Source organism: Bombus affinis, chromosome 2, assembly GCF_024516045.1.
Source record: "Bombus affinis isolate iyBomAffi1 chromosome 2, iyBomAffi1.2, whole genome shotgun sequence".
In the NCBI taxonomy this organism is placed as follows: Eukaryota; Metazoa; Arthropoda; class Insecta; order Hymenoptera; family Apidae; genus Bombus; species Bombus affinis.
In genome coordinates, this window is record NC_066345.1 from 18,219,837 (window position 1) to 18,239,847 (window position 20,011).

Below are 20,011 nucleotides of genomic sequence, written 5' to 3' on the forward strand. Positions count from 1 at the left end.
CAGAATGCAGCACAGTGTCGGATTGACTCGTCGACGATGTGCGGAAAAAAAAGAACAGATCCGAGAGTAGGACAAAGTGGTCCAGCCACTTCTTCGAGATGTCTCGATGGAAGGAAGAGGAAGAAGGAGAGGAAGAAGCCCGGAGACTGATGGCCAGCGTCGAGACATCCGTCACCTTCGCGACAAAACCGAGTGCCCCGAATGCTACTTAAGCGCACCAGCTACCTGCCAATCAAATTGACCACTTTTGAGTCACATCGAACCTTTCCTTCGACAAATTCATTCCATACCCTCAAACGAAAATTTACGAAGTATCAAAGAATCTCGTTGTTCGAAAAGATGTATCCGTATCGAATTAGCATTATATTTATACTATATCGGTTTAATTAAAATCTTCTGTCTTTGATCACGTACATTTGACAATTTGAAAAATCGAATCAATCACGCACCGAAAAATTAAAAATAGCTTTTAAAGGAAATGTATCTTTAATTTGAAAATTGTGTTCCAAATATTGTTTAAAAAATTTCACAATAATCGGGTACAGATTAAAATTTGGATCAGATAAGTGGAGTTCTACTGCACTTTCCTTGGAAACATTCATAGGTACAAATAAAAACGAATCCTATTCATTTCTGCTCGATAAAGCATTCTTCCGTTACTGATTTCTTGCTTCCCAGCACGATATTAATCCCTGCGGCACACTATTGATAATACTCTCGAACGCAGCCCGGATTGGCGAGATTTGCAACGACTTAACGAAAGCGTTCTTCATCGACTATATAGGTCTCCTTATAAATTCATTTCGACGAAGAATACCATGGTGAGTGCTGCGCCACTGTGGCATGAATCTGAGAAACGGGAAGGACCGACATGCCTCGATAATCTGGATAAGTACGTCTCGTAAGGGCGAGGAACGGAACGGAGAACAAGGAAAGAGCGAAGGCTTCGAACAGTTGCTCAGTGATCGTTCAAGCTTGAAGAGTTTTCATCGAGGATTCATCCGACAAGATTCTCTCGTCTGTGAGATCTTGCCATCACGCGGTTTCCTTCGTTAACCGGCGAATTTATCGTGCCTCGCTCTTGGTGACTTTGATCCACCGTGGCGACCAGTCAAAGAAACGTAAATAGGGAATAAAGCAAACGGAAGATACGGAAGCTACATTTTAAGAGCCGCTAACGCTTCTTTTCATTACCGGGTTCGCGTTTCCCTTGCGTTTTAAAGTCGCAAGCTTTTTAACCTCCTTTCCCTCCTCCAGATTTGCGTCGTTTGAGAAGAATTATTTCAAAGAAATTACATCAAAGGTCTGTGCCTTTGTAAAACTTACCGGCCTACCGGCGAGATTTTCCCAAGTGAAATGCAGCTTGTGAACTTGCGCTGGCACTGGCACGACGAATTTAATGGCATACTCGTTTATAACGCCTTCTCTTACGTAAAACAATTCTGCCTGAAGACCTGCAACAACACGACAAATATTTTATCGATTAAAGCTTTCCAACTGTTATTAGCAGATCGTAAAATAAAAACGTCAGGACTCTTATTTTTTTCTTTTTGCGATATTATTATTAAATACAAATTTCTGGAATAAGTTGCGAAATATCGAGAATTTTATTATCAAGTTAATGATAAGTATTTGCAATAATTTAATGTCTTGTAATCTTTAACTTTTAGTATGTAATATATCATTGGCAATTCTTAGAATTTTCATACTTCGTTCTTAATAATTTTCGGATAGTATATATAACTAACATTTCTCAAGTCTTAATAAATTTAAGTCAAATTTCAATATGTATTCGTATACACATTACGTGTCTATTTTATCGACAGATATAATTAATATTTATCGTATGACGTAAAGGATGCAAGTTAAATTCAGTAAATTGTTTAAAATTATGTTGCTTTATGTTAATTACAAGCTATTATGTTAATAAATCACTTGAGACTCGATGCAAATAACTTACATATCTTTAAAATACTGAAATTACTATATTCATTCTCCGATCTTATCTATAATCTTAAATAATTAAATTGGTTATTGATATCACTGTTACGAAACTATTTACATATTCATCGATATCTTCTCTGATTCGAGCTACTCAGATTGCAATATAAATTCGCTTTCTTTGAACGTAAACTATATCGACTAGGAAGGTACGATTTCATGCTCACGAAACACAGAAGCAATGACGTCATGATGAAAATGGGGTGAGACTATTGGTGGTCGATTTCGTGAGTAAAAGACTTAAGTATATTTACGTCCAAAAGTGATTCATAGCGACGTGTTCGTTTTACGATTAATTAACCTAGCGTGTGTAATTCTCACAAATCTTTAAAAGTCACGTACAGCGACGTGTAGTAATAATTCTATCCAGTTCCACTGTCTATATTATTGGATTTCATTAGCGCTTCTCCGTATCACCAAAAGTTTCGACGCAATTTTATTCTTTACACAATACGACGCTAAAGCAATTTTTTCACTGTTTGCGGCAGAAGATTTACAAATCAGGCATCGAATATAATAAACATATTAAATTTCATACTAAATCAGTGACGCTTTTAAATAGCACTTTTAATCAAGGCAAAGGAGGCCGATAGATTGCAGTTGCACAACCGACATAGAAAATGGAGAGGAAAAATTAACTTTAATCGTTAGGGAATAAAACACGAAGAAAGTGCATATTTCAGGTAGATTAAGTATCCAGTTATCTTCAAGGAGACAGTCGATACAACGTCCACGAACCTCAGCACGAGTAATAGACTACTCAAACGCGAATACAAATCGTGTGAACCGAAGCGAAACAGAAGAGATCCTGCTTCTCCTTGCAATTTACCAAGTGAGAAAGAATAAGTAATGGTAGTACGAGCACATTGTCTCGAAAAGAAGGTGGTTTCGCTCTGTCGATTTAATGGGCTTGTTATTTTCTTACATATATTTTTACAACGCTTCTGTGAAGTTTAAAGGCACATTGAAACGCTAGTTTCACTACCTCCGTGCCACTTAAAAGTGAATTACGATTACAAGAATTTATATCGGTGCTTTGGAAAACTCTTCTTCAGTTTCTCCTACTTTTTTGTATTGCAAGAAGCTTTTGTTTCCTTTGTCATTAAAAATGATTCGCTTTCTGTTCCATTAAAAATCATTCGCAAATGGAGAGTTTAACAAAAACGAAACACGCTTCAATAAGAGTAAAATAAGAATAAAACGTATTTTGTGATCAACGAAACATTTGATACGAATATTTCTCCGAATATTCAATCTCGAATGAATAAATTTTATTTGACAGTTTTGATTAGTCTTTACATTAAAAATCTCTTTTCTGCTTTTACACACCTTTACATCCTGTATACAAGTACTATATTACGATTACAAATTACAATAGTACAAGATACGAATTAAAAGTTACTGACAGTAACGATAACAGATATTAGGAAGATAAGAACATTATGATTGCTTGGTATATATACCGACAAACTATTCCAAGAGAAATTACAATGGATAGTGGTGAAACTACACTTTTGTTTAATTTATGTAATCGAGACATTAAAAAAAAATGATACCATGGCTAATAATTACCTACGCATTGAGCATGTTGTTAAAATTATTTCAAGTACGATTAAAACTAAGTTATCGCTAAGGTTATTTTAAGTACCATTCCTATGTGAAAGTTAGTAAATATTCGTTAAATGGTTCGATGTCCAGAAACGCTGTGGCATCTGGTTGTTACGCTACCGAGTAATCCGCATTCAGAAGCTACAAGGTTACGTGGGCGAGTCGACGAAGGTGGAAGATTGGATAAAAAAAATGAAACGAAGGGGGAAAGATCGCACGAGAGGGAGAAGGAAGCAAACACACGTCGTGTACTCCCTTCGAGGGTCTATGCTTGTATCAGATACGAGGGTTAACGAGGCACGAGTTGGATTTTTAAGTCACCCGAAGACAATGTGCCGTAGCCCCCACAATCGTGTCTTTGCTTTTGGTCCTTCTTCTTCGTTTACCGTCCCTTGCCTCTCGGTTCCATCGGCCTTCGGCCTTTACCGGTTTTCTGCATCAGATATCGTATGCCCACGACCTCAACACTGGCTATTCCTTCAGCCAAAGGTTGGCCGCCTTCCCTCCTGGGGACCAAGCGCAGTGTCCATCGTAAAAAAGACGCAATATACCCTGTAGGATCCTCTCAGAAAATAATTACCTTTAGATTCTCGAAACCCCGCTGAGTTATCGCCGCTAAAAATCGAATCTTCGTCCCCTACGAGTAGGACACTTTTATAGGTGTTCCGAGTATCGATGATCCTTACTACGTCGAGAATTACTGAGTCATCTGGGCGAGAGACTCTTTGTTCGGACGTTCGAAGAATAACAAGATCCTTCTCTCGATAAACTTCGCTTCCTAGAGAAGTCAACCGCAACGTTTTAACTCTACATTACCGTTTTCCTGTCTTAGCCGCAGTTCGATCGTTGTTGCTTCTTTTATCGAAAATACTTCTGAATACAGATACAAATGACGAGAGATGAGAAAACATCATAGAAAATCATACGATATCTGTGAATAAAAACATTTTAACGTATTATGTTATTTTACGAAACCTGCATCACTTACTTAGAATCGGATACCAATCTCGGTATTTAAGTCAACGGCAGGTAGTTTTCAACACTCGAAGGACGAGTATATACAACACAAGCATCGAGGCAGTTGGTCTATACTTTGCGGCAGCCTAGCCATGACCTCGTTACCGGTTTAGGTATTCTTGAAACCCTTATCTAGTCGGGGGTTCTTTTACGCATTTATGCGGGAACTTTGCACGCGGGTAACCAAGGGGTGGCGTATACCAAGCATCCTTTGATGTCTGGTACGCTTGCAGCGGGCCAAAGTGCAAGCAAGAATAGTAAAGAGAAAAGAAAAAGATGAAGGAGATGCGGTAAGAGAAAGAAAGAGAGATAGAGGGCCCTTTCAACGAAGGCGTCGACCCTCGACAACGAGTGCCAGACACAATTGTCACGAAGGGTTCCACGGTACTTCGAACCTTTCCTCCTGGTACATGTACGATCTCTAACTACACCGACCAACGCGCCTACTGGCAGAACTCTCAAACTGTTACGGAACCCCCTTACAGCCTGCTGACACCCGGAAAACGTGCGGGATCAAAGATAAGGAACTAAGGAAACTTTCAGACGGCTAGTCGGTTCGGTGAACCTGCGCGCAAACAGATATCGATCAACAATATCTAGAAAGCGAAACAAAGGTAGTAAAGAACCCTGCAAGACTTCTGGCGTTATTTTTGCTCTTTGCTTTCGAGCTCTTTGATATGCTTATTCTGTGCTGTACAAAGGAGTGAGCTATGCTGCGAGAATAGAACACAAAAAGCTAGGCCTTGCGCGTTGCCTTAAAAATTGTTTTAATGCATCTGTCAGCGTTACGAATTAAACATCGGCTAGAATAATATATAAATTCGATATTAATTTGTAATATATTATTTAACAAACGCAAAGTGTATAACGTCGCATACAAGTTTGTAACTTTGAAGAAAAAAATGCACCAATACTATCGAGTTTTCGGGGATTCTATAAAGCATTTAAGAATACAATGGTCGAACGAAATGGTCGGTGGAGAATATAGGAAGTAAAAGGAATGGAAAGATACGGAGCTTCTCTCCCAGAGGACGATCTTCTGAATACTTTATGCCTTTCAAAGTGGTTCACTATTATGGCATAGCACGCAGCACCTTTCACTTTTATATGCTGTTCGGAGACATTAAACATGTATGAAAGCAAATATTTTCAAGGTTTTACAAAGAAGCCAAATGACGCGTAAAGAGTATAAAAGAATGTATGGAAAGGAAATTCTAAAGAGAAATTAAGAAAATTTCACACTGTCAAAATAGAATAGAATGTCGAGTCAGCTTATAAAACGAGAGCTAACGATGAAAATATAACGCTGTCGCATCGAGAAAGAAGTCCAAAAGACTTTCAGACTGTCAAGAAATAAATTTCAATTATATAGAGAGAGAGACGAGATACGATATAGAGAGATACGTAGAGTTATTTGAGTAGGATATTTGGTTCAAGCTAAACAATTTGCTTTATAACTCATTAATCTCGATTATAAAACGCTTTTCTAGAGATCCACATTTGAAAACATATTATTTGACTGGATGTTAGTGGAGTACAAAACAGTGCGATAAACGATACATTAACAGCTCGAAGGCCATAATTTCCTACTAAAAAAGTAAAAATTTTGTTGAATTAATATTAATACTCTCAGTCATAATTATCATAATCTAGTAACGTGTGTATATTATTGTATTTACTTAAAGTGTTGCTTAATTTATTAATCATAATACCTCCGTGCTGACTCAACTAAATTTGTCATATAGTTTTTCGAGTTATTTTCCCATTTTTGATACCTTTTCCTTTGCCTTTTTACAGTATTTTTAAAGTATTTTGTTATTCTTTCGACATTATATTAAGGACTAATAGTATCTTATGATATTCAGCAAGTTTGATTATTCATTATAAACTTCAAAGTCGAATTATAAGATTACAACTGAATCGAAAAATTAAAAATGTTAATATTTTATACAAAATCACACAAAAATTAAGACGAAGGATCTGTTTCATCCGTTTGAACGTTCGAGCACACATAACCGATCAATTTTAACAAAGTCCAAAACAAAAACTATCTTCTCTAACTGTCACGCCGAATTCTTAAGGTGCTTAATCGTACGAGAAACAAAAGGGGCGGGAAGAAAGCGTTGGTACAAAGAACCGAGATAGAGAAGAAAAGAGCGTAAGAGTGTTCGTTTCGCGAGGCGCGAAACAGCCGGCAAAATTTCGCAGGGCTTCGTGTCCCCCGCTGTCAAAATACGGTATAGAAGCAAGTTGACGAGCGAAGCTCCAAGAGTCGTGGTATAAAGGAGAACTGAAAAAAGGGCTTGGTGAATTGCGGGTTAGCTGCGGGGCCTCCGATTCTCTCTGCCCCTCGCCTTCTCTGGGGGCCCACGGCTTTGGGTCAGAAACCTAACACCTTTGCAGTGCAAAACCCACGGTACGCTTATAACGAGATCTTCCCGTAGTGAACCTTTTAAAATAAGATGACGGCGGGTGGCAGTACTACGAGGGAAGAACATAACATATAAAGAGGGATAGGCAGAATGCTGAAATGCAGGTCGAAGGAACAGGAAATATTAGATTTACACGTCGTAACGCCTGCTTACAATGCACCCGCTCCGATTTTTGTTCGATCCCACTGCGATTCTGCGCATCAAGCTCCTTCCATGCACTACCAACCACAATGAACATTCTTTGTCCTCGAACAAACGGAGTTAGATCTGCTCCTTTACAGCAAATGAAATTCGAAAGGAGTACGCGAATACACCAAATCGGAAGCTGCTGTGTGGAGACAGAAGCTTCTCAATTTACAAAATGAAATCGTGAGACAATTTTTGTTGATATTTATCACGAAAGACGAGAAAAATATATGTGTAAAAAAAATGGAAAATATTACAATGTAGGAGTTGGTACAGACGACCTTGCGATTTCGTGTCAGCAAAGCTGTGCGATTCGACAGTATCATATTTTTAATGATGCCATGTGCGGAAGCGTGTGATTAGAAATGTAAAGCTGTCAAATTGTACAACATCACCTGGTGCCTGGTACAAAATTCTCAACAATTCTCGTTACTCGTGGCCCCACACCCCACACCATTAGCGAATTTATTTCACAGGAAATAACGCAATGACAAGTGAACGATGCGAAAATTATTTTATTACCAACGTAAATTAATCGTAGATTTCTAAAACGCATCGTAGGACACCAACTTTCGCGCGATATAGTAAAACCTGAAGAGGAAATCAAATCTTTGAAACGAATTTCAGCAATACAGACGTAGTTTAAGTTTTAATCGCAGGAGCTAACGCGGTCGAGCGCAATCGATGATTTACGAGAAATTTATCAAAAACCTACCGTGAGGATTCCTATGAAAACTCGAACACGTCAGGCCGATCCAAAAATGATCCGCGAGGCGAGGTTAACGACCAGATCAGGCAGCTGGTACTCGCCGATACCTCAACACGCAGCCTCGAGAGATCTAATAACGTATCCATGTATGCTTGTACAAACGAGCCCGCATTTATATGTGCATGTGCATGTATGTATACAAGCGCGTGCTGCCGCTGCATGGGATATTTTTCACTTTCGCCAGCGCGGGCAAACGACGCGACGCGACGTGGGCGTGCGTATATACCCTGTGCACGCACACACGTTGTTATATATCGCCAGCTTCTCACCCACGTGTGATCTCGATGTAGTACGCATATAGCTATAGGGTGTACCCCTATTGCAATCTTTTGAGAATACCGAAACTTTAACAAAAAAAAGTCTTATCACCATGCAGACAACATGTATATTCAGCTTTGGAATTCAATGGGTTCAGACGTTTTGATGTCTTGAATCGTTAATAGACTGCGCATTTTTATGGATTTATGGGACGTTTGAAGGTGTAAAAATGCAGAAAATGCACATAGGCGCGTACAAATATGTGAAATATTCGATGTGTAATATTCAATATCCTATTTAAATCCGTAAAAGAAATTTCCGTCTAAATCGCATTTTTTACATCACATTCGTAAAAATATAAATTTACATAAATATCCGATCGTTAGAATTCAGAACCTGAATCGATACTTTTTCACAAATTTGTACTATAGTTTACGATTAATTGGAAGAAACTGTAATACTATTCTGGTTGGGGTGCAGTAAGTAATGCTTTAACGAAGTTGCTTTCGAATAAACCATTGAAAGCGTTGACAGTTCAATCCTGGTAAGAAAATTCATTCGAAGATAGGACAAATTTGTTCGAACACCTTCTACGATCGTTTGGCCATATTACTTGGATGATAAGTATCGTTATAAGAAGCAAGTGTGATACGTTAGACCCACCCTCTATATAATACAGGAGGCTGACTGTTTAGCATATATCGAACGTGTACGTGGGTTCTTCCTTCGCCAACGGGGGTCTCCTCTGAATAACCCATAAGTCCTAGGCAAGTCCTGGACGTCGTCTGTACACCCTCCCTGTTCCTTCTTAGTTTATCCTCTTTCATTACTGCAAGGCTGATTCTCTCTCCGTTTCTCTTCGCAGGCCATAGGTCACATCCAGGAAGGCGTAACTTCACGCGACACCAGTTATAATTCACTCTAGAGGATCGTAAGCAAGCAAGAAAAAAGAGGGAATGAAGGAAAAGGAAAAAGACGAAGCGCTTGTCGTTGGGTTATTTCACCGTTTCGGTGATACTTTTTCAGTCTTTCCGAAACTCAACCGTCTCTTTATAGTTTTAGCCAGCGGAAGGATTAAAAGAACCTTTTCACTGGAGTATTTTGTTACACTGAAATCCCTGACATTCTTCACTGTCTATCGCGAAGAATTCCCAACGCTATAAAGCTTGCGTTTTAAACGAAACTTTTGCTCATTTTCCGACAATTTCCGCCGTAATGCTCTTCACTGTGACCACATTATACCTGTCTGTCACACATTATACCTTCCATCTCTCTTAATTTCTCCAATTAAGTTTCTTTTTCATACTAAGATATATCATCAACATGATTCATCGATATCGTATTTTTCAAATCTTTAAACAGAAGGAATTAAAAGGAATCTTATAAATTTAAAAGAGAAACGAACCAAACATGTAAATTCTCTAGAAAAATATTTAATAGGAATCCGCCATCTAGTCTTGTATAACAGTAATTTCATACGTCGCAATCGTCCAAAGGTTCTTCCAACAACAACACGGTGATTTATTTTCATATGTCCGGATAAAATATGTTTCTTTCGTCTCGCGGTTAAATCTGGTTCATTGTCCTATGACGAAGAGCAGGGACAGTAGATGGACTCTCCGTATTGTAGGTAACCCTGGCCCCGTTTATTTATCGGAGGAGTGTAGTATGGTAGCGAAACGGGAACCAAAGCAAACCTGCGACGGGTTGGGACGTGATTCTGGCATCGGGAGCTAAAATAATATTGTTCCTGGCGTGCACCCTCGAAATACGATTGCCAGCTTCGGCTAGGTCGTTACATCGTGCGGTAACGATAGTAAAGGCCTACCGAACGTTAACTGACAGATGGGTGGGCTGATTGAGACGTTGTCGCCACTGCGGAGAGGACATATGGCACCGTACTAGCAATCAGGGCTCGGACACGAAGAAGATTACGTGGCAGCTGAATTTATCGTGACGTTGAATCGCATGTCCTTCCCTTGTACCTCGTTCGTGCTCTTCGATCGACGTTGCTCGTTAAGAAGGATTCGCCAGGAAGTCGACTCCGAAGAACCGGCTATCCTGATCCTTTCAAATCCCTCGCTGTCGATCTTCCTCGCTCTCAGCTTTAATCCTTCGAGTTGTGAACTTCGCCACGTCACCCAACCAGTCCTTTTATTTCCAAATTATGTAAGGGAAAAGTTCTTTTCAGTCGCTCAGCAATCGTTTCTTAAGGAATCAATCTGCTCAACTAAATACATTAAAATGTTACCATAGACCCAGAAAAATCTTTTCAGTCCTCTCACGTTTTAGTTTATGTACACGTACTGATTTATATGTTAATTAATTCATTCTAGAGAGCCAGCTATGTGCAATTATCGTAAATACAAGTTCAAAAGCATTTATTCATTTACATATAGACTTCTTTTAACCGTGCTATAGTCTTAGAATTTGTATACTTAAATTTTATATCCAAACGAGAAGACGTTTGATATTTTAAGGAAGTTTCCAGCAGAAAATTAAAATGAAAGATCATACGTGTCGATAACGACTATTTCATTCCTTCCACAAATTCAAGATTGTTTTTAACGATTGTTTTTGACATTAAAGAACATTAACTACACCGACTCGAGTACCTTTTACAAATTGCCATATATCTGTCGTCGTTATCGAAACAACGAAAAACATATCTAGTTAAAGAAAGAAAACTTAGAAAAAAGTTATCAACTATATATATGAAGCGATTTATTTAAATACGACTCATGTTATTATAAAGCAACAGGAATTGCGTACAGGAATATACGCAGAAATCTGAAACTTTCGCACATGCTAAAACAAGTTAACGAGGTACTAAATCCATCGAACTTTTCATCATAAACCAGGGAATGGAAGCAAGCTTCGCACAGTGAGAGTGGATCGTCAAGTAACAACTACAAAATACACCGTCCGGCCCGCGGAATAACAAAACCGCTTACTCTTCTTCCGTGGCGTTCGACTCATGACTGACGTATGAATACATCCCGAATTCCAGGAAAAGAACTGACCTACGAGTACACGTGTTCCGTGACAACGCAGCTCTTTACCCCCGTCTGTCCGCTGGAAAGATCAATCTTCCGTCAGGAGTCTCGCTGGCAGATTTATCACTAGAGGTTACCAAGGGATGAGTCGTGCAAGGGCGATTTCCGACGAGAAGATAGAAGGACATCGAACGTAAAAAGGCAGAGCATCCCCTGCTGTGGGGCTCCTGAAGACCCTAGCTGAGATGGCATCTACGCGCTCTAAAGCCTTCGGATGTTTAAGTGGATGGACCTTACCATGTGTTCCTTTTCACGGCACCGATGCTTTGATAATTTCAGAGACACATTCGAAATTCCGTCTGCTGTCAGAGGAATGACATACAACAAGACAGGACACTTCAGACGTAAAAGCGTATAAAAGTACTCGTGTTTGTACGTGTAGGTACAACTTGTCTTCGTCCATTTATGTTTAATCGGTTCTCAAGGTCGGTGTGTGAAATCGCGTTGTAGACCAGTTTTTTATCCCGAGGGCAGTAACGTTGGCTTAATTAAAAATGAAAGATAGGAAACGAGATGGTACGGATAAGATGTTTAGTTAACATTGACAACAAAGTTCAGAATATTAATTTTTGATTCGATACGCAAATGAAAACGCGCTTGTTTATAACGATTGAAAATTCGAATCTTTCAACTGATCTAAACGTATGTTGTATTATTTTAATATACATAGGTTTTAAATTATACAAACAAATTTCGGTTGCGTGCTCCTACGCATTAAACCAATTACTGCGAGTATCCTGAGAAATAGAACCAAAACACTTCCTTTGTCAAAAATTGTGGCCGATATGCCAACCACAAAATCTACACACAGTCAGCTTGTAACACGCGGTCACGAAACGCTAAATTATCCGCATAAACTTCCAGAACGACGGTATTTTAGAGTTCTCTTTTCTACGGTAGTTCGTTCTAGGTAGCAACATAAAAGGTTAAGGACGGGTACCACTTAAGGAACCATTTGTCAGGAACTGTTTGTGGTCCTTGGAAAGAGTTCGGCCGTTTAGTTGCCGAGTCACCTTGTATAAGGGCCGATGCATCGAGGTCTATACGTCAGAAAAATGTTTTCTCCCATCACGAGTACAAGCTCGTGTATACCGGAGCGAACAGCGTTCCTGGATAAAAAGGTTTTATTCTGGCGGTGAGTCTGAATCACGATCTTATATTGAATCGAGGGAAGGCAGCATATTTCCTAAGTACTTCAACTACGCGAGATATTTTTCACAAGAGATCCTGTAGGAACGGCAGACTCATCTTCGAGAAACAGATGCTCGTTAAGATCCTGTCACTCACAACTCGCTGCGTGGAAGCGAAAAAAGACTCAGGAATAAAAACTAAAAGATTCTTCGCAAGGATAATGTTGAAAAATCGATAAACGCTCTCGTTGATAGGTAAGAAAAGATGCAAAAGAAGGATAAAATAAAAGCTATGGAAAAGATACGATCGATTTACGAGATTCAATACGGTTCAAATTAAACTGAAAACAGAAATCTCAGAAGATCTAAATCAATTCAGAAACGCCGCAATATAAATCAAAAATATAAGAATAGTTATATTAACAGATACTTATAAATACTTCACCTATTCTCTTTTGTTATTCAAATTGCATAGACTGCGAAGAATGCTTGCTAAGCATAACACTGCGACGTACAGGGGAGTCATCGCTCATCCGTCAATACGCGCAGCAAATCTTAAACTATTAATATTCTTGTATCTTACAAATCCAATTCATAAACTAGCTTTAAACGTTGTAACATATATTTTCATCAGATATTTATCGTATATGTATATGGATATTTAACAATATCTGTATTTCAATATTAATAAAATATCATATTTGAAAAATCTCTTGTAGAAGCAAATCCTCTTGGGTTACATCTCACGATAGCCCTCGGCATAAAGAAAAAATCTTCCAAGTGCCATTGGAAAACAAGCGTATAACCATTTTCTCCCTCGTACTATCGTATCTCTGAATTCTCCAGGGATTAAAGAAGCTCATGCCCACATAAAAGACAATCACGTTACAGTTTCGTTTGATACACAATTCTCTTTCAATTTTATTACACTGCTATTACAATTGCTTTTTAGATTAATATAAAGTTGGATATAACAAATTTACTCGTAACAATATACGATAAAGCAAATATCATTTATCCGCGCATAAAGTACTTTTATTCGTGCATTACCGAATATATAGAAGTAGTGCCGCAGAAAATCAGCAAGTACATATACCGTTTAGGAAGTGGTAAAGGTATGTGTATCGCGTATACCATACGCGAAGAGATTTCAATTTCGTTGTTGGGAAAAGTAACACGTGTCGTGCATCGAAACTTATCAGAGGTACTTTAGTAGGATTTTCTTCTTTCGCTGGGCAGAAAAAGACACGAGGTAAAACGCGCCGTCCGCTCTCGGAAGAAAATCCACGGGGGTCCTGTATCTCTCCGGACGGCTCCTCATGTAAATGTCTGACCAACACATCCCGTAGAGTGTCCCTGGCACGTAGGTTGAACGAAACGAGCTGACGCACACAAGCGAAAACTTAAGGCGCGGATCTTAACGAGGAGTCGAAGATTGATGCGGACAACGGTGCAGCATTCGCCCGCTGGTCCATCTTGAAACCATATACGAGCGTTTCTTCGCAGCCATTCCCTCGTAACGTATTCTTCTCTGTCGCTCGAGCATCGACAGATACGATCTACCAATTTTTTCTTTACCTTCACCCATTTCTGTCCCTATAGTTTTTTAACATTTGCCCATATTTATCTACATACGTGACTAATTCGTCTGTTTCGTCTCGAACTCGATGGTATGCTCAAAACATTAAAAGAATTTAATGTATCACGTCACAGTGAGATATAAGACAATTTACTGCGTTCGTTTGGATAACGACGTTACAGGTATGCTGTTAGCAAACGCGAGGTTATATACGTTGAATAAGCAGAAAGTAAGCATAACATTTTATCATTTCACGGAGCCGCCGTTTGCTACGCCACTGTGCGTGCATAAACGTTTTCACGGAGCCCAGGCGGGACCTTTGAGGCAACCCCACTCCTGAAGTAACATCAAGATGGGCCTGTCAGGCCCTAACTAGCTAAGGTCGGACCCAAGCCGGACTCACACGAGTGAAACACCGCCTCCGGCGCAAGATTGTCGGAGTGCACACCACTATCGTGTTTTGACACGGACTTCTGACGGATGATGCTCGTGCGCATCATTGTGGTTTGACGTTTTCCTGATTGAACACCGCAATAATTTTACAACAAGCGCTTTCTCTTCGTATGCAAATTCGTTAAATAGAAAGTTATCGGACCAAGGAATTTTAATCCGGCTGTTAAAAGTTATTATCGCATTTGCGATACAATCTTTTACGTGCACAGGTTTAATGCAGACTTAATTCAAAATTTATAAAGTAGTTCGAAATATTAAGTATAAGCAGGCAACTTATCATACATTAAATGAATTGCGATAAAAAGTATAAAGCACAAACACTACGCGTAAGAGGATACACAGCTGTTGCGTTATGAAGATAATAAATTTATTGACTAGCATATGAAGGCACATTGTACTTTATGCCGGCACAGTTTAACCCAAGTAATACTATCGGGTTTTGTCATTAGGTGGTAATGACAAAATTCGCAATCATTTAGTTTGTCAACCCAATACTTTAAAAACTATAGATAACAGTTAATGAAGAGGAATACATTATCGGACGACGAATGATAAATTAAGAACGCTGAAAACAACATTCCTACTTATTAACACAATGTATCTCATAATGTTTATTATTTTCATATGACTAACGTAGTAGGCAACATCGTGGTCGATAGACGAGCGTAATTTACTTGTCGGTTTGAAGAGTGAGGAAACGAAAATCGGAATGTAGCGTGACACCAGTGGAATTCAGTTATCTTATCCAAAGCGGATGCTACACGATACGAAAGTGGTAGCAAGCTCGTAAGGCCGTAACACCTTAAGATAACTCTAAAATTTTAGGGTCGTGAGGTGTCTTGGGACCTCGATTCGACGAAGAAAGAAAGTCGCTTCGAGAAACGCCAACAATATTGGAAAAAGAATCATTGGGGATACACGATAAACGTGTACAAATAACGTTTCCTTATCTTCACCTTGCAACAGTATAAAAGTGTATATAATCTACTCGAGCAACGTGGCCTGCCTTCACAATTTTTCAAAACGTAAAGAGTTAACGTAATTCTTGTAAGTGGCTCTTATAAGCGCGTTCGATGTTCGACTCGTGATAAATCCAACTTTGGACTCTCACTCTCTCACCTTCGTGTATATGTATGTGTATTTTTTGCGCCATAAGACTTAATGAACGAAAACTACTTTGAGAACGTATAAGCCGATAACCATAATTAATCACCGGTCGATATCTTCATCGGCACTCCTTTCCATTATGATTGCGGCCGAACGAGGCAACAGAGTGGAACACGGCCGATCGAGATCAATTTCTTGCGATGCTTGTTCGTGAAGGAACGTAAACGAATACGGGAAACCCTATAGTAAATACCGAAATTGGAAACCTCCTTCTTCCAGGAAGCGTGAATGCAGCTCGAAAAACCCGTGGTCCATATGGAGAGCGACCCAAGGGGCCCTCCAAAATCGGTATTCAGGGCTCTATCTGAACAGGCCCAATCGGCAGCATGGCCATCCAACTAAAATGAGAAACCAACGAAAAAAAAGCAATAGAACCGGACGACTCGCACGAAAACAAGACTAAAAGAAGCGACTGTCGATTATTCGATGTCTAAACAAACTAGGGTCGGTCCAGCCACCCCATGCTATGTTCGTTTAACAAGGACCTCGTTATAATATTTTATTGCGTCCCGTGTATATTCTATACCACCTTATAATACCAATCTCGTTTCCTCGTTTTACCTCGAATATTTTTTTGCCTACAAAATGATATCGCGAAACGGTGACAAAACAGTCGTATAAATAAAAACCAAGGTATGGGACACAAAATGTACAGGGAAGAACCAAGTTAAAATGTAGATCGTAACTTTTATTTGATGGAAAGAGAATTTGGTGATTCGAAACAGGAGTGGATGATCGAGCTTTTATGGACTTTAAATTACTATATTGGATTACAACAAAAATTTTGGATTATAATTATCAATTTATACTTGATTATTCGGTTCTTGTATATCTTATATATCTAATACGGAGATAAAGCCACGTTACAGTATATCGAAATAACGTAGATAAAGTCAGAAGATCTTATAACGTGCAAAATTTCAGGCAATTGCTCAAGATGTACGAATGAAATAGAAATATAATAAAATATTACTGCTTAGGAAAATAAAAGATGATGAACCATCAACCGTAACAGTAATACATTTTTTCTTATGTTCTCTTTCATAAATCATGAATATTGGAAGTGATTTTAAACTTTTAAACGATAGTGTATAATTTCAACCAATAAAGTCCTGTAATAAAAGTTTTATTATTTATTCGTTATTAACAACAAATAGCTAAGTATTTCCTCTAACAGCGAAATGTGTTCACACCAACAAAATATATTTATTGCAAAAGCGGTATTCTTATTACCTATCCTTCAATGACACAAAAACAAGTTCTGCTTTTATATTAAACAGGATAAACCACTATATACGTACATATTTAAGCCAAGAAACGCTATCCCATCCAGTTGGAGATGAATATCTACTTCGACGAGGTTAATACACGCCTCTGGGAGTTGTACAAGATTTTAAAATTCTCGCATATAAATATCGAATTTCATTCGCCATGTTCTTCTAGGTAATACAAGTACCTAAAATTTGTATGTTTATGAAAATAACATTAATTGCAAACGAGTAATATTTTAATATCTAAATCTTAATATGTAAGTTTAGAAAAATAATTTAAATTAGTTCCTCGAGAACGTACCGATTTAATCCCTTTCATTTGAACGAACATTGCGCTGCCAATACACTCCAAATTTATAGGCGCGATTAATGACGCCGTCTCTAAATAGCAAATCGTACGATCCGATTCCTTTCATTCGTTGGAACGACGCGCGTTGGCGCTAAACACAATTCGATTTCAGGCAAGGCTTTTGACGCGAACACGTTTGAGTTAACCAAAGAGGCCTGAGTAGATATGCATATGAAATGCGTGTCGTCGACCGTGGAACGAAGCGCGAAGTGCGTGGCTGAAAACGCGCAATGCTACACGCGAGCGCGTTTCTCTCAGCGGAGAATCGGGGCGAATCAACGAATCGGCAATTCGCTCGACTTCAGGTGTCGTCGAAATACATCTCTTCTCTTTCCGCACGGTGTGGCGCGGTGAGCCGATGCTAGCCAACCGGCTCGACGCTTTTCGCGGATCAACGAGCCGAGAGCGAATTATTCGCCGCCGTGGAAGTTATCGTGGAAATATTGGAAAGTTCGTGGCGTTGAGTGGCTTTTACCTGTTTCCGGTGCAACGATTCTCCTCTGTACTGGCTACCGAGCTCAGCGACGATTTTTGACTAACGGCAAATACAGATGAAAAAAAAGAAAAAGAAAAAACAAAATGTTCCAAACGAGTATACGTGTGACGGGGAAGAATGAAGATCGGGAGCGTGAGAATGGAACAAACGATCGAGTATCGTCGGACGGATTTGTCGAGCTCCCTGAAATCAACCACATCGTCCGTGAGATTTTAATGGATCGTTGAACCGTGCTGCTTCTGAGCATTCGTATATTGGTTCAATCGTACTTTTATTAGAATATCGTGGTACATAAGTATTTGTAAATTGAAAGAACGCTCCGTGCTTCAAACATCGGTACTTAGACAAGTATGGGACAATTAGTGGGTACGAAGGAATATCGTAAAACTTCATTGAGAGATTAAGTTTTACTACTTTAATCCATTATTAAAAAAGACAGAGTTCCATGAAATTAATTGCATTGTTCATAATATGAAACTTTTAAGTCTAATTATACATCAGAGAAAATAATCGTTTATATTTATTTAACATTTTTTAAAACTGTTGAACACTACAGCATTTCGAACAAAGTGATAAATGCTCACTCCTATTATTATTAAAATAAGGAGTCTGCAACTCTGTACTCATAATATGGACTCAACAGTATTCCGGGAACCTTTTACACAATTGAATTAACGCTACAAGCAAAACTTTATAAATCGTCAGTGCTAACAGTTTTCTTCCATAAATATAACAAATTTAGTAATAAAATAAATAAAATTCTATAATTACAAATCAATTGATTGTTTCATTCGCTAGAAAATCGTAGAATTATAGAACACTAGAAGTTTATAATCTACAATTTGTCACGCGATGGTTCAAAATAACCCCACTCTTTCTAACGTATCTCGTTTTCAAGGATTTCGATCGATGAAAATTTACATTTTATAAGGACTCTCTTACGCTAAAATGATATTATTAGTTATTAAATCATTATTAATGATTAATAATGTATAATTATTATAGAAAAGGACCTTAACATAGTAAGAATTTGCACTAATAGAAAATAATGAAAGCAGAGGGAGTGAGTACATTTTTTGCTTCATTCAAGTGGAGAATGAACGCTATGTTTTCAACCATCACAAAAGATGTTTAACGTGGACCCTCTGTGGACATTTTTGCTTTATAACTAAACTGAGGATTTTTATGCAAATTTAGATTCTTACAAATGCAAAGAAAGAAACGAATCTTCAAATAGAGATTCATTTTACCTACCAAATGATTAGTATCCTACTTTAGATTCTTTTGTACTTTGTATTTTAAATGCATTGTACATATTTTGCGTGACTAAATTTGGCGTAAATGCATACAAATCTGCAATCTATTTATAAACCTTTGTGAGTCAATAATTCCATACTTTCAGTTGAAATGCCGTAAAATCGCTAAAAATGAGAGTTCTCTGCTGTTTTCCTTACCTTTCAATTCCAACAACATCATTTTTGCGCTTGTTACTTTAACGAAATATTCTTAGAATACCCCTTCTTTTCTAATAACTTCTAAAAAAAGGCCACGTACATATTGTTGAAGAAAAGATGTGTAGCGAAGCGAGTTCTACGAACTAATTTTACACGCAGCGTACTCACATACATGAGCCTTTATATCACAACAGATACCGATAAATTACCATTAACTCAAGTACAAGGATTTATGACACTTTTGCTATGCTGTAAATTATCTCTACTTGACCTATAGCATTTCAATGCTCAATTAAGCATATCGACAGTCTACTATTATATATTAAATTCCGTAGAATTTTGAACTGTTGACGAAGGCAATAGGTTTGCCGTATGAATGTAAGACGGTGATAATTATTCATTAGCCGAGTGAAATCTCGGTACTAGGAGCCTTTAACGTCATCGATTCCTCACTGTCCGCTGCTCAATTATGATGCTATGCGCTAATCGCTATCTTAATGGGATTTTGATCGGTGGATAAATTTTTTCTCGTCGGTACGTACTTTAATGGATTGTTAAGTTACTCGGACTAAAAAATTCTTTTAAATTGCATATAAGATGTACACTTCAAAAACATCATACATATATCGGCATAATATAAGTTATTGCAAACAATGATGTCTTTTTGAATATAGTTTAAAAATGTATTGATCTACTGTATGTCATAAAGAAATAGAAAAATAAATCATCGCATAATTTTTACAACAACACAGATAAACGTCAAATTAAGACACTCTGTTTTTAAG

The 20,011-nt window shown here is 38.3% G+C and overlaps 1 protein-coding gene across 2 annotated transcripts in view; it reads right to left on the minus strand.

Annotated features, from left to right (window-relative positions):
• The window catches only part of LOC126928804 (tyrosine-protein kinase Drl-like), a 28,437-nt gene that overhangs the window by 7,351 nt on the left and 1,075 nt on the right, over positions 1-20,011 (minus strand). For both annotated transcript variants that reach the window (XM_050744620.1, XM_050744621.1), the window contains one exon: positions 1,327-1,454. In XM_050744620.1, the coding sequence (XP_050600577.1) occupies positions 1,327-1,454 (128 nt within the window). Of the gene's footprint in view, positions 1-1,326; positions 1,455-20,011 lie in introns of those variants that run through there.